At 46.5% G+C, this 15068-nt stretch overlaps 1 protein-coding gene across 2 annotated transcripts in view; it reads left to right on the top strand.

The window, feature by feature from the left end:
• Positions 1 to 14746, top strand: part of USP4 (ubiquitin specific peptidase 4) — a 2223295-nt gene extending 2208549 nt beyond the window's left edge. The window contains exon 22 of one of the 2 annotated variants that reach the window (XM_069644193.1): positions 13761 to 14746. In XM_069644193.1, the coding sequence (XP_069500294.1) occupies positions 13761 to 13907 (147 nt within the window). In that variant the 3' untranslated portion in view covers positions 13908 to 14746. The remainder of the gene's footprint in view (positions 1 to 13760) is intronic. The other variant, XM_069644194.1, reaches the window with a different exon arrangement.
• Positions 14747 to 15068: the final 322 nt, after the last annotated feature.

The following is a 15068-nucleotide window of genomic DNA, read 5'->3' as shown; positions in this document are numbered from 1 at the left end:
ATGGAAATGGCTGAACCTATATAGAGTGGTCTTAGAATGTCCTAAAAACTCCCTATTTGAGGAAGTAGCGCAAGAGCTGAAACTGGGTAAAAATGGATTCCTGAATAAATTCCAGCAAAGATGCTCAGAAATATTAGTGAAAGCTGGTTGTGAGGTTGAGCTTCTGCTGGGAAATCTGTATAGGGTGAAGGATAAGGTGAAACAGCGGGACTGGATTGATACCATAGAGAGTATGAGGAGGGCTAAGAGATCCGCCTCATTTACAGTGATAGACAGGGAGCATTGATAAATGTTTATCAATCTAAAAAAATCTCCAGATCTGCGGCTGGGTTTAGCTATCTTTAGATTTCGTCTAAATCTTCTCCCAACCCTTGAGATTCAGGCTACAAGGGATAGTGAAGGGAAAATACTACCGAGTTGTGATAAATGTGATAATACCGTTAATCAGACATCTAAACATTTACTATCAGATTGTCCAGGTACTTAGAGTATGAGGGTTAGAAAATTTGGTAGGTTTGTCCATCATCCGTTATGGTTAAATACCACTGATTTTTGGGGGAGACTATCTTCATGTCATGAGTCTGCTCTCTCAATGGAACTGGTTAGAGCTTTGAGGGAACTTAATCTTATTAAGGTTTGAGGGGAAAGGAGGAGAGAAATATGTGAAGGGTGATTGGATGCCACAGGGGGACGGATTTGTTTTTTCCACTTTTTAGTCTTTCTGTTGTGTTCCAAGGAGTGATCTACCTAAATTTAGTCTTTATGAGACCAAGACTTTAATATGAAAATTGTGTTTTTTTGGCTTCCGTATTCTCCCTTCGCTGTTTTTACTTTTTTTAGTTCTTCCCCTATCTGCTGGTTTTTTATATCTTCTATAGTCTGTGGTGAAATTTCTAGGTTATTAAAGATAATAATTTCGGAATCTGAATGTTCTTAAATTTGATTTTTATTGTTGTAATTTTTATCTTGTTGTATGTTTGTTTGTAAAAATGTGTTTAAAGTAAATTGTTTGGTATGGCACGATAAATAAAAAATAAAAAAAATAATGCTTTAACAAGGTTCTGAAATAAGCCATTAGGTGGGCTTAAACTAATGGTAGGGACTGGGAGATGTAATTATCGCTCACAGATTCAGCACTCATTGTACAACAGGAGTCTCCTTTTGAACTTAGTAGAGGCAGGAAAACCAATATCAAACTTGTACCACCCTGCCAGTTAAGAAAAGTTCAAAGATTTGCCAGATCTCCCGAGAATGAGGACGAAGATTTTAAGGAATATGAGAGAGCCGTTAAAAAGATAAGTAAACACTACGAAAAGACTGAAACACTACGAAAAGACTGAGTACGATAATACAGCGCTATACATTTGGCTAAAGAACACAGGAAGAAGGAAAAAGTGTGGAACAATACAACACAAGTGTAAGAAGTGTAAGACAATTAGCAAGGACGTGCAATTTCAACGATCAACTAGATGAACGTTTGAGGGATCCATTTATGTGCAACAGTGCCAAAGTTAGAGAAAGACTGTGGTCAGAAGATGACCCTCCACTGGATACAGTTTTGGGAGTTGCTAAAGAAGTAGAGCACACAGAGAAATGTGTCAAAGTATTGGAAGACCGAATGAAGGATACACACATAAACATGGAGGTCACACCACAATCAATAAACATGCCCATAATGAATGAGGTTATATATACACTCAATGATAACATTGTCATGAGGAGGCCAATAGAAAAAAAGAGCATTCCTGACATCCTTACCAGGGTCAATTTTTGCCACCTGAATGTTGAAATACTATCTGAAGCCTGTTTAAGAGAAATTATTAAATTTTGCAATGCAGAAGATCTCATCACATACTATGTCTAAAAGGAGAAACTGAAATAGTGACTAGCTGGCTACATGAGCGGAATGTGAAATACAGATGAGACTTACTGTATAGGCTGCTCTTTGACTTTAAACGGCAATACATGATATTGCCAGAAGAAGCCGACAAATTAATGGAAGATGCGCCTGAACCACTACCTATTGAAGAGGAAACTGAAAGGGGTTCCCTCTGGGACCAAGACATCCATGGAACACCAACAGTACCCAGGAAATTTAAGAAGAATCAACATGGCCTTCCAGGAAGTCAACATCCTGACTTGGAGACAACCAATGATGTCCCTTAACCCACACCACCTGCTTGCACTACAAATTCAGGTGAACCTACTATAGCACATAGAGAGCCCTAGCAAAAACCCCAATTCATTACTCACTGTTGATGTTTCTGTTTCAAAGCCATATTTGAGATGGTGGAGGGGGTGGGGGGCAATATTTAGACTCAACCAGCATTTATCATATAGGATAGAGCCAAAGGGCAGCTATACAGCACATGGGTGGGGGCCCAGACTGATGCCCATAGAAAATCTTTTCTTTCTTTTTCATCTATGCAAAGTTCTATTTTTGCCTACAGGGATGGGGTATAAGAGTTGTATTTGGAGATTACTTAATGTTGATTTATCATATGTGATTTTTGCTGGGCTATAATAAATTAATGGATTACAGCTGTCCCATCTGGGATGCGTCTTTGGGCATTTCTGATAATGCAGTACGCTCAAATTGTGTATGGTGACTCTTGATCTTTGAGGTAACCAAGAACGTACAGGGGTTGAAGTCACCTATCAAAGGTAGATCTGTTATACAGAGATTTGAGTCAATGAAGGTATCCATAGCCATTTTACAAGAAACCCCCCTGCTTAAAGTGGACAAAAGAAATTAACAAATAAGTAATTCATTAACCGTGACTATGCCTACAGTGGCGCCAAGAAAAGGAGAGTTGCCATCTTAACTTACAGGTATCTCCATTTTCACACCACTGAGCTGAGATATTCATTTGTGAAAGGTAGACTGAAAGGTCAAATGCTAATATCCTTTTATGCCCCAAATAAGACACTTGTATGATTTACTTTTTTATCCTTCCCCACTCTGTTCAGGGGAACCTAATAATCAGTAGTTTCAGTTGCATAATAGATCCCACATTAGACAAAACCCTTCTGCCATATTAAGGATAAGTGGAGTTTTTCACAATTTCCAAAATAACTTGAAATTTCTCCCTAGAAGTTTGGTGGTGGTTCATCCAGGAGGAAGAGACTCCACATATTTCTCTATAGCACATAAAGGGTCCTGGAGAATCGATTTGTTCCTGGTCTCAAAGTCTTTAATTCCCAAGAACGGTTCCATCGAGATCCACCCAAGGATAATTTTGAACCATGCCCCAGTCCAAGTTACTGTGGACCTAGGGATCTCCTCCACTCGACAATAGATGTCCCCCGGCGCCAAAATGACGATATACTACGGTGTCTGGGGTGAGGATGGACATAGAAGAGAAGTTCACCAACTAACCTTTATTGTCGATGGTAATATGATCAATGTAATTAACTATGTGAAAACATTAGGTATCTAGATTGACTCTGCACTATCGCTCACAAGACAAACCAACGCCTTTGCATCAGCCACAGCATACACATGCAAGCTTATCACAGCATGCCATCCCTACCTTTCTACAACTAACTGCATATCAGTAGCAAGAGCTGTAGTGTTACCAAAGCTTGACTTTTGCAATGCACTATGCTTAGGAACGTCCCAACAGAATATAAATAAAATGTAAGTCATGAAAAATAATGCAGTTAGATCAGCATGTAACATCCCAAGAAAACACCATATTACTACAGTTAGACAGAATCTAAAATGGCTGAATATCAAGCTAAGCATTGAACTTGAATCACACTCACTAACGCACAAGTGCCTATACAACCAGGCACCTATATACCTTTGCAACACGTTTTCACGCCACACATCATCACAACCCAGCTGAAATGCACAAACACATTGTGTCGTCAAACCCCGATTTAACCTACAACGGGCGGGTGGAGTCAGCTTCCCAGTCCTCGCTGCCAAAAAATGGAATGCGCTTCCTACCACCATTAGAGCAAAGCCCTCCATGATATTCCGGAACAAGGTTAAAGCATGGCTCCTGGAACAGGACCATAACTGAACCTTTGCTATAATATATGCCCTATATTAGTAAGGTCACTATTGTATATACGTATTGTAAATTGTATATTCACCTCCTTTGTATATGTACTGTTTGTCTCCTATTGCTAATGCGAAATACTTGTACACATCTGCTTGTAAATTGTAAAACTATATACCATGTAAGTGAAGCGCTCAGTTGCCTCAGGGTTTTGATGTGCTATATAAATAAATACAAATACTGTAAAGAAAGTAACACTAAGGGAGTTGATTAGTGTATACTAAGGGATATTCATAAGGTGGTTATTATTTTGCCATTATCAACCAAACGTCTGTATACGTTAAAGCCAGATGTGCCCACTCATGGAAGCCCATCACCATGAATTGGAGCCCAGAAGAGTGAGAGCTGCGTATATCGAAAAAACAACTTGAGGCACATCTGGCTGAGAAAGCAGCTCAATCTATGCTATGTTCAAAGCAATATTATTATTCAAGTGCAAAAAAGCAAATTACTGCTAGCAGTAAAACTGCGGAAAATGGCAAATTGTAATCCCTAGCTTGCTAGATAATAATGTCTCTGCAGTATACGTAGAGGATAGGAAGTGTGCCATAATGCAAAGCTTCGTTCGGGCAATATTTGCTGAAATCCTGGTGCACCCAGGGCCATAGCAAACTTCTCAGCTAAATTCAAGCTCCCAAGGATCAGCGAGGATATGCATGAAGCCCTTGAGGGACCAATAACCGCAGCTGGAGTAGAACAGGCAAGCTAATCATTACCCAGTTACCAAAGCCCAGATGGCTTCAATAATTTGTTTTACAAAACCTTCAAACTGCTGTTAATACCCCACCCCATTGAGCTCTATAATTTCCTTTTAAGCTCTTCGGCTGCTTCTGAAACCATGTCAGATACAGTGACAATATTAATTCCCAAACCAGAGAATGAGTTGGAGTACTGTACATCTTAACGGCCCATTGCGCTTCTTAACGTGGATTTGAAGATTTACAGCAAAGTTTTACCTGCCAGACTAACATTGTCTTGCCGATACTGATCAATCAAGATCAGTGAGGATTCATAATTGATGGAGGAGCCAGTGATGACATTGGAAGAGCCATTGACCTAATTGCAGCTAACCCACACAACTAGGAACATGCTTTGTATTTCTTTTGCTAGATGCACATATGGCATTTTGACCGCATTAACTGACACTATCTGGAGGCAGTCACCGTCGCGTTCTGTTTCGGCCCCAATTTCACAAAACATATAATGGCTAATTTTAAAATTCCCAAAACCAGGGACAAGGGCAAAGGCCTTTGGTCCAACTTAATTTCACTGGAGGGGTGCTCAAGTTAAGGCTGTCACCGAACCTTTGCCCCAGAAAATTCAGTTTGACCCTAAAATAAGCGTTTACACAAACTAACCTCTCCCTTAAAGTTGCATCATATGCATTGTGTTGATTTTTTAAAATTTTTTTAAAATTTTTACCGGGTCCCCTCGCATCCCTCCCAGACCTCTTAACTACCTTAAAACGATTTTGACGAAACATCCGGATTTAGAACCATTAACAATAAATCAATAGAGCTGAATGTCTCAGAAAAGCTTAAAACGATTTCTGCACTAAGGAGACGATTCCCATTTGAAAGGATTCAAAAAGCATATAATTACCTTGGAGTCAACCTAACTCTGAAGACCACATCCTTAGATGCAAACACACCAGAATGATGGAAAATATCTAGAGAAAGACCAGACACAATGGAATCTCCAAAACATATCTTGACTAGCACGCATACATGCAATTAAAAGGACTTTATTACTAGACGTATTTCAGGTGCTTCTGATTCAGTTATCGGAGGCCGGTCTTGTGAAATTACAGGGAGAAATTCTCGAATGTACCTGTCTCACAAGACTCATAGAATCCCATGAAAAGCCCTGAAGAAAGCAACACTGCTGGGCGGCTTGGGGAGGTCCCATAGTTATGCTGCTATATTTCATTGCCTCACTGCACCAATGCTTGATTGGCCCCTAGCACACAGGAACCCACCGTGGAAGAAAAACTCCACTCCATGTCTACCCCTTCTCCAGCATGCGGTCTGGCATGGATTCACATGCTCATGAATAGTCCCCTTCGTCAGGCTGGGAATCCTCGGTAAGAAAAAATCAGTTTCGTTTCTGAACTGTCTTTCTACTAGTAACCAATCACTGGTCTCTGGGTCATAATGCCCCCAGCCAATGACTGCCTTCTACCTAAGCCTCTCTTCTGGCAGCCATCTTCCGATTTTTACCGCACGTTCAAGTGTTGGGAGTCCTCGTGCTTAGCTCTCGAGCTTTTACTGCGTATTGCATTTTTTCAAGGAGTTTACTCTTATTTTTTGGTCAATTCGAGCCTCAGGCTCCACCGATTCTTCTTCCGATCAACGGGGACCAGTTTTTGAAATTTCTACGCCCCTCATGGGCGGATTTTCGTCGAATTCCATTTCTTGGAGGATTCCGGAAGACCTTTGAGGCCTACCCCGAGTTTGACATGGCCCAGGACAAAGGAGATTTGACGCCTACTGGATCCAAACTGTTTGAGGAACTGCCCAGGATGTGGACTGTAGAACGTCTTTAAGGAAGACAAACACTCCCGGTGCCTCTACTGCCTACACGCCGACAAGCCGCACGTGGAGGAGGACTGTGCATTCTGCAAGAACATCTCCGTCAGGACCATGAAGGACCGTCGTAAACAACTGTCTGACTGGCTGGAGGCGAATAGCCCAGCAGCAGGTGAGAAAAAGTCTGAGCCGTCTTTTAAGACCTTTGAGGGTGCTCTGGGGACGGGGGCCCAACAAAATGCAAAGCACTGCGAGTCGGAGAACCCGGGTAAGCTTCAGGAGAAGCCCCAGTCGGGCCTGACGAAGAAAGCCAGGGGGGGGGGGGAGCGAGGCAGTGTACCTCCCCAAAGATGATGGACTCAGGTGCGCCTAAGGTCGTGAAGGCCCTGATTCACCCGGCTAAGGCCTCGATTGAAGGAGTCTTGGTGGTCCTGGCAAAGCCGGCAGAGGTTACCCCAGTGGAGACTACCTCCAAGCCTAGACTTTCCCTGCCACCCCGGAGGGAATCATCTTTCCTGCCTATCGAGAAGACCCCCATGGAACCCCGGGACCAGAAAGGGGCGGGGGGGCACGCCAGCCCTAACGGACTCAGATACCGCCTCCGTGGATGAGGTGTCTGGCGTCAAAGCTATCCTGGACAAAAAGTTGGAGGGGTCAGGACCTACGGGAAGGAACCCGACGAGGCGGACGTAGAGTGACGGTGGAGCCGACGAAGAGCGGTGGGCCGTGGAGGAAACGGAGGATCCCATGCCCCAGCCGAAGCTCCCGCCCAACAGATGCCTACGCCGCAGGACAATTCAGGAGAAATCTTGATTTCTCCTCCCCCTCCCCCTTCCCCTCCCTTCCATCCTTCACCCCCATCCCCTCCGCTGAGGGACGAGACAGCGATGACGGGGACTGGCAACTATGGCGACGACGGAATGGATCTCCCGTCGCCTCCCGACCGGGCTCCCTCCCTCCCCTGACAAAATTGGCTCCTTTCACACCGTGATCACCAGGGCCTTGGAGCTTTTCCAGCTGTGCCCCGAGGAATAAAAGAAAGAGGGATTTCTTAACCAACGATGGGAAGCCAAGAGGAAAACCGTACTCTCAGTCCTGCTGTTGGACGACATATGGGACGAAGGGCTGTCCCTTTTGAAGAACCCGTCCACGGCCCCTGCGAAGCGAGACCGGTATGAGAAGTACCGGGTCCCGGACTCCGCTCCTATGTGCCTCAGGTCGCAACCGACCCCGGATTCCATAGTCTCTGCGGCAGCCAAGAAGAAAGCGACGGGGGCGATGGCGTCATCCTCCACTTCCCCGCTGGTTCACCTGGACAGCGAGGGAAAGAAGCTAGACGCCAGGGGATGTTGAGTCATCTCGTCGGCAGCGACGACCATCAAGGCGGCCAACGGCCTCGCGATCGTGGCCCGCTATGATGGGGAGCTGTGGTTCAAGGTTGTCCCTATCCTGGAATTACTCCAGGACTACAGAGGGCGGAAGCCCTGGAAATCCTGCACGAAGCCGAGGTGGCGTTGGATAACACCATCACCGTCGCTACGGACATCGGCGATACCAGATTTTGTCAGATGGGCAACAGCGTTTGCAGGCAAGGTTGGTTCAGGGTCACCGAAAAGCGGTGTTCCGAAAAGTGGTGGACGAGTCGCTGCAGGCCATCAAGGCAGACACCGAGACGGCCCGGGCGTTGGACACTCCATTAGTGACGGCCGTCCTTTCGGACCTCTGGAGGCAAATCTCAAGGTGCCTCCAAAGGATTCGGCGGCAGTTCATCGTCGTACCACCAAGCTGCCTGTTCCTCGTCGCAGGAAGCTACAGAGGACGCAGCAAGGCCAGTGGATACCGTTGTCGCCAAGGAACCCAGGGAGGCAAGGCCTCGGCAAAACAGGACTGAACGGGCCATGGCGTCAAGCCCCCACCTGAGCACCCCGGTGGAGGCTGGCTGGCAAACTTGGTCGGCGTGTGAGAGTCCATCCCCACCGACCGTTGGGTGCTGGATGCCCTGTACCACGGGCACACTCTGGAGTTCCAAAGGAAGTGCCCCCGTTTCCCACCTGTGGCCCGGAAAGAAAACTACGTTCCACAGCTGCTTCTGGAGGTACGAGCCATGCTGAGAAAGGGCACGATAGAACTCGTCCCAAAGAGACTCTGGGGTTCTGGAGTATACTCACGGTACTTCCTCGTCCGAAAGACCGGCAGCTGGCAGCCCATCCTGGACCTTTGATGCCTCAACAAATAGATCAAAGCCCAGAAGTTCCGGATGGTTAACCTTCAGCACGTGCTGGGACAGCTGGAGGAAGGTGACTTCCTATCGTCGCTGGACTTAAAGGATGCTTACTTCCACATCCCCATACACAAAGGACATCGAAAGTTCCTACATTTTGTGGTCCAAGGGCGGCACTACCAGTTCAAGGCCCTGCCCTTCGGGTTGAAGTCGGCTCCAGGGGTCTTTACCAAGTGCCTGGCACCGGTGGCGGCACAGCTGTGCCTGCAGGGGATCCATGTATACCCCTTCCTGGACGATTGGCTCATCCGAGTAAAGTCAAGAGAACTCGCTGTCGACCACACAGCGAAGACCGTCCGCCTGCTCACGGAACTGGGATTCTCGGTCAACTTTGCAAAGTCCCACTTGGAACCGTCACAGGACGCCCTGTTCCTGGGAGCCAGACTCGACACAGTGGCGCGGTTGGCTTCACCGTCTGAGGAAAGGACGAGGGCCATCCTGGGCAAGGTACAACGGCTGTTGACCATGGAAGTAGCCAGGGTGAGGTCCATCAAGTCCCTGCTCGGCATGATGTCTTTGTGCATCTACCTTGTGCGTCTGTGCAGGTTGCGGATGCGGCCACTGCAGGAGTTCCTTGAAGCCCGTTGGATGCAAGTGGCGGGAAGCTTCGAAGACAAGATCCCCCTCAATGAGACCTTCCGTCAAGCGATCCGGTGGTGGCGCACCCACGCACATCTCACGGCGGACATGGCTTCCAGACCCCAGCGCACCAGGAAACAGTGACGACGGATGCCTCCATCGTCCTGGAGATCCAGGCCGTGTTCTGGGCCCTCAGGCCTTTCCTTCCGTCCCTCAAGGGCAAAGTGGTATGGGTCTTCACTGACAACACCACCACGATGCTCTACATCCGGAAACAGGGAGGCACCAGATCCCCCAGCCCTATCAAAGGAAGCGCGGGATCTGTGGCACTGGCCATCGCCCAGGGGATGTTCCTGGTACCTTTTCATCTGCCAGGAGTGACAAACACTGTCGCCGACTCACTCAGCAGGGACCTGCGCTCTTGCCACGAGTGGGAGCTTTGACAGGATCAAGTGGATCTCCTATTCCGATGGTGGGGCAATCCCCAGATCGATCTGTTCGCGATGGCGACACACACCAAGTGCCGGAGCTTCACCAGCAGATTTCCCCAGCCGGGGAGCATGGGTGATGCATTCTCCTTCCCCTGGGACCGCCTGTTCCTGTATAAGTTTCCACTGTTGCCATTGCTTCTGCAACTCATCAGTCAACTCAGACGGTCCCGGTGCACGATGATCCTCGTTGCACCAGTGTGGCCGAGACCGATATGGTTCCCAGACCTTCTGGACATGTCAGCGCCTCCTCCCCCAGTCAAACTGCTGACGGACGCGGATCTGCTCACCAGGGAAAGAGGCGCCATCCTACATCACGACCCGGGATTGCTGAACCTGCAGGCCTGGCTCCTGCAGGACTTGAGTTCAGAGGCTACGATATCCCGGCGGATTGCAAGGAAGTTCTTGCAATGGCTAGGGCATCCTCGACTCTTAAGTGCTATGGACATAAGTGGAAGAGATTCTCTGTCCTGTGCCGTGCACAGAAGATCAACCATATACGGGTCACAGCCCATCAAGTTCTGCTGTACTTGCTGTCACTGGCCAATGCGGGGCTGGCACATGCCTCCATCAAAATCAATCTGGTGGCTATCACCCGCTACACCAGAACTCCGGGGCGGTCGTCGCTGTAGTCGTGCCGCCTGGTGAAGTAGTTCATGAAAGGACTGTTCCACTCGTTCCTGCCGGTGAAGGCTCCGGCCCCGGCGTGGTAGCTCAATGTGGTGCTGACCAGGCTCATGGGTCCGCCATTCGAGCCCCTGCATTCGGCACAGCTGAAGTTCCTATCTTGGAAGACTGCTTTTCTTGTGGCCATCACCTCCGCACGACAAGTGGGGGAGATCCAGGACCCCTCCGGTAAGCCTCCATATCTGGCATTACATGGATGCACCCCTCTTTCATGCCCAAGCTGCCGTCGGACTTCCATCTCAACGAGCCCTTGGTGTTACCTGTTTTCTTCCCACTACCTTTGTCACCGGCTGAGAGGACTTTGCACTCGCTGGATGTGGCTAGAGCGCTGAAGTTCTACGTGGACCGCACAAACAGTTTTCGGAAGACATCACAGCTGTTTGTGCACTTTAGCCCTGTGAACCAAGGGAAGGCCCTCTCGAAGGCTTCCATTTCCAGATGGCTCTCCGGCTGTATCACGCACTGTCACCGGTTGGCAAACCGACCGTTGCCGGCCGTCCGAGAGCCCATTCAACCAGAGTGATCGCTGCTACTACGGTGTTCCTGTCTGGTGTGCCCCTGCTGGACATCTGCAGGGCTGCTATGTGGGGTCCAGAGTCGGCCAGGCAGTGCGCAACCTATTCGCCTGAAGGTGAGCCTGGTGAGGAGGTAAGAGATGCTTACTGTTGAGATGCTTAATGTTGAACCTTGCCACCTCCCGTGGTTGTGCATGTGTGTACTGCTATGTATTCTTGTATTCATGAGCATGTGAATCCATGCTAGATCCCATGCTGGAGAAGGAACAAGTTACTTACCTGTAACTGTTGTTCTCCAGCATGGATCTGGCATGGATTCACATGCAAACCCTCCCGCCTACCCCTCTGCGACTCTTCTCTTGGTCCTACTGCCACTTCACGTACTACCAAATCTGAAGATGGCTGCCAGAAGAGGGGCTTAGGTAGAGGGCAGTCATTGGCTGGGGGCTGTATGACCCAGAGACCGGAGATTGGTTACTAGTAGAAAGACAGTTCAGAAACGAAACTGAAACTGATTTTCAGTTCAAGTCGATAGAGAGAGAGAGAGAGAGAGTGTTGCATGTTGCTTGGGCACACCGGATATTTGTGCAGCTGGTGTGGTTGTGTGTGCAGCTGGGTGGTTGCAGCGAGAACAGCAGGAACTAGAATGCGCATAGGATTAGAACAGTGAAAGAGGGCTTGCTCTCCAAGAAGATAGCGAAATTTACTTGGCTCCTGGAAACTGTAGACTCTGAAGTAAGACTTATATGATCAGATGGGAGCATTACCTGGAGTTTACCATTTTCAAATGATCATGCAGTGTATTTGGCTTGAGGCCCATGTGAGCCCCAAATGCACCCAGATCAAAGAAGGGGCATATAAGATTTGTTATCACAGGTACCTGACATCCCATTGACTGTACAATACATTCCCACACACCTCGAATTTATGCTGACAAAGATTGCGGACAACGGGGTGACAAGAGCCACATCTGGTGAAGCTGACCCTTAATCCAAAAACACTGGAATCCTTGCAAAGGTAAAGGACATAACTTGTTGTCAATTGCCCCTCCACCCAGTAGTGATTTTTTGGGGGGACTCAACAGAGAATGGAATCTATCCCCTCTATGGTGCCACTTGGAATGGTTTTCCCACCTTGTTGGCCTTGGCACCACCCTGGCATGGCTCTGGAAAGACCATGGGGGCCAATACTAGATGGATCTAAACTTGGGAAAAGGCTGTGGAAAGAATCTCTTGCCTCATATCGAACTCTATCCTCAAATACACTTCAACATTGTCTCCCTTTCTTCAGTACATCAAAGATCATGAACTGCTTTCACAGTTGGACAATCATTTGCCTGTTTTCTTCGCTGCGTACTGCCACATCACATTTAAAATGGAATTAAGTTTCCACAGGCTAGATCCCAAAAGAACTATTACGTTCTATTTGTCCAGATTAAAGAAATTCAGATGAGACGATCTGCAGTTGGTGAGATTTTTCTAGTCCTGCTATAGCAAAGCAGACTATTTCATGTTGGACTGTGTTAAATCAGCAGTCCTATTTCTGGGAATCTAGGACCACTTTTTGGGGGCGCTAGACTTTAATTATCCCCGTCTTTTTTGGCTTCTTAATCTCTTTGGTGGCCAGAGGGACTTCTCCTGAAATCCCCCTGCCATTACATCCATTTATACCTTATAAAAGTTATTTGGTTTTGGGTCGCCCCAGAGGTGTCAGTGCCAGGGGTGACACTCAGGCACCCCATTTCTGCCCTAGTGTGGTTGTGTCACTATAATCTACTTTTAGGAAATAGGGTGTTGGTGGTTGTGCTTTAATTGTGCCTTCAGCAAGGTAGCAAGTTATATTACCACATTCATAGGCCAATGTACCTTTGTTGTTGGTAGCCATTGTGGTACCATCTGTGTCTGGGGGATAATATGGTGGAGCTGAGGTCATGGGGCTTATGTGGCTTCTTACATGCACTGAGGGATCCGCTTTCAGCACTCTGGATAGTACTGATGCCCTGGCTGAGGCTGTGTGTTGCTTCATGACGAACTAGCAGAGGAAAGTCTCAGATACAGTCTGTGCTTTGATAATGTATTGACGGATCAGAATCTTGAGGGAGGAATAATTTCCATGATAAAGAAGCAATGGTAAGTAACTTGTTTGTATGCAATACCGTGGTCTGTCTGTGCTATTCCCACGTCCTTTTCCCAGCTGCTTCTGCTCCAATACCCTGCATTTGGTATGTTTACTGCAATGTGTCTTTTGTAAAGCACTCAGAAATCGGACTGCTCCTATATCTTTTGTGCACTGATATGCAGTGCTTCTTTTCTAAGCTTCAGTAGACCATAAATGTATTGGGGGCTGCAGTGGCATAGTGTGGCATGGAATGAGGTCTGGCGCTGTGGCTAATATGGCGCTGGAGTGTTAACATCCATAACCGCTTGACTAGCTAAACTGCAGCCTCTTGTTCACTGGTGAAGCGATTGACCACATGATAGCAACTACATCTTGGAGCTCGATTGCTAGAACGCTCATCAATGTTAACTTGCATGTAACAAGGAATATGTAAATACGGTTTTGTATATACAATAAATATATTCTGTATTTATTATCCTCACTCAATCTTTCAGACAAAAGCAGCCTATGTCCTATTTTACCAACGGCGGAATAATGAAGTTTGCAAATCTTCCTCTGCCCCTGCATCACTTGGAAATGACAAGAACAGCGTGAGACTGGTACATTTTGCAGAAGAATGCGATTCTATGGACACCAATTGAACTAGAGCTGGTTGGTTCAGCTACTAAGCTCTGTGTACCTGGAGGGGACAAACTATCAAGCTCAAGTGATGTCTGGAACATCTTGTCAAATTTTTCTGTCTTTACTGCTGCAAGATGAACATAAAAGAATGTCTTGATTCATGATCTGCTTCCGCGAGACAGAGTTGGAATTAAAGAAGAAGCGACAAAAGAAAACCAATTCACAAAGATGTGTCCCGTGTTATTCAAAAGCGAAACTATTTTTTAGATTGCCAAATGGATTTATTTAAAGCTTTTTCAGCAAAATTGTACCTCTGTTAGAACTTGTCGTTTGGGTAGGCCCTGCAAATATACAGGGTGGTCTGCATGCACCAAGTCTCACAATAAAGAAAACCTACAAAAGAAATCAAAAGGGGTGTGTGTGTGTGTGGGTGTGTGCGCTTGCACACTATTCACACAAGACAGAAGAGGACATGGACAGGATATCATATAGTGGACGTGTCATATTTCTGATATGGAAAAGCACACTTCACCTGGCAGTCATCTTAGCTTTGCTGTTACAATAGAACACGAACATCTCTCAGGAAAACATCAATAGTGTAAGAATGCCTGCCGAGGACATTTTTTAGGTCTTGCTGCCCGTGGTTTGGTGCATTCATGAAGATTAAGACAGTATGTAGGGAAAATTGTCTATTGGAAGAAACATTGGTCGTAGATTTTCTACTTTCTGGAATAATTCTGTTTGATTTACAAAGACCTTTCTCTTTAAATTTCAGTTTCTGTGTGCTAATAGGAACACATTAAATGGTGTAATTGCCAGAATATTTGAGATGGCAAATTAAACTCCATTATGAAAAGTACACTCTGTATGCTTAGGCTTGTGGTTGCAAATATATGAGTGTTTTAACAACCATAGCATTACCGAACAGAACAGAGAAATGAGCACATGTACCACACATTAACAAACTGGGTGAACATACATTCAACCTCGTTTTCTGATTTTTCTGTATGCATTCTGAGTGCTATTTAACACCGGTTTCACTGTACAGAAAGAGACCTTTTTTTGCATATTTTATTTTCCATTTCATTAGCTCGGGGAGCTGCTGTGGCTACAATGTCCACCCACCCTTTCAAATCTCTTTTGGTTGCTATATCCTTAAAAACTCAGATATTTTACCTGAA

This window comes from Ambystoma mexicanum, chromosome 2p, assembly GCF_040938575.1.
Source record: "Ambystoma mexicanum isolate Mex_15411 chromosome 2p, UKY_AmexF1_1, whole genome shotgun sequence".
NCBI lineage: Eukaryota > Metazoa > Chordata > Amphibia > Caudata > Ambystomatidae > Ambystoma > Ambystoma mexicanum.
This window is presented reverse-complemented; position numbering and strand designations above follow the sequence as displayed.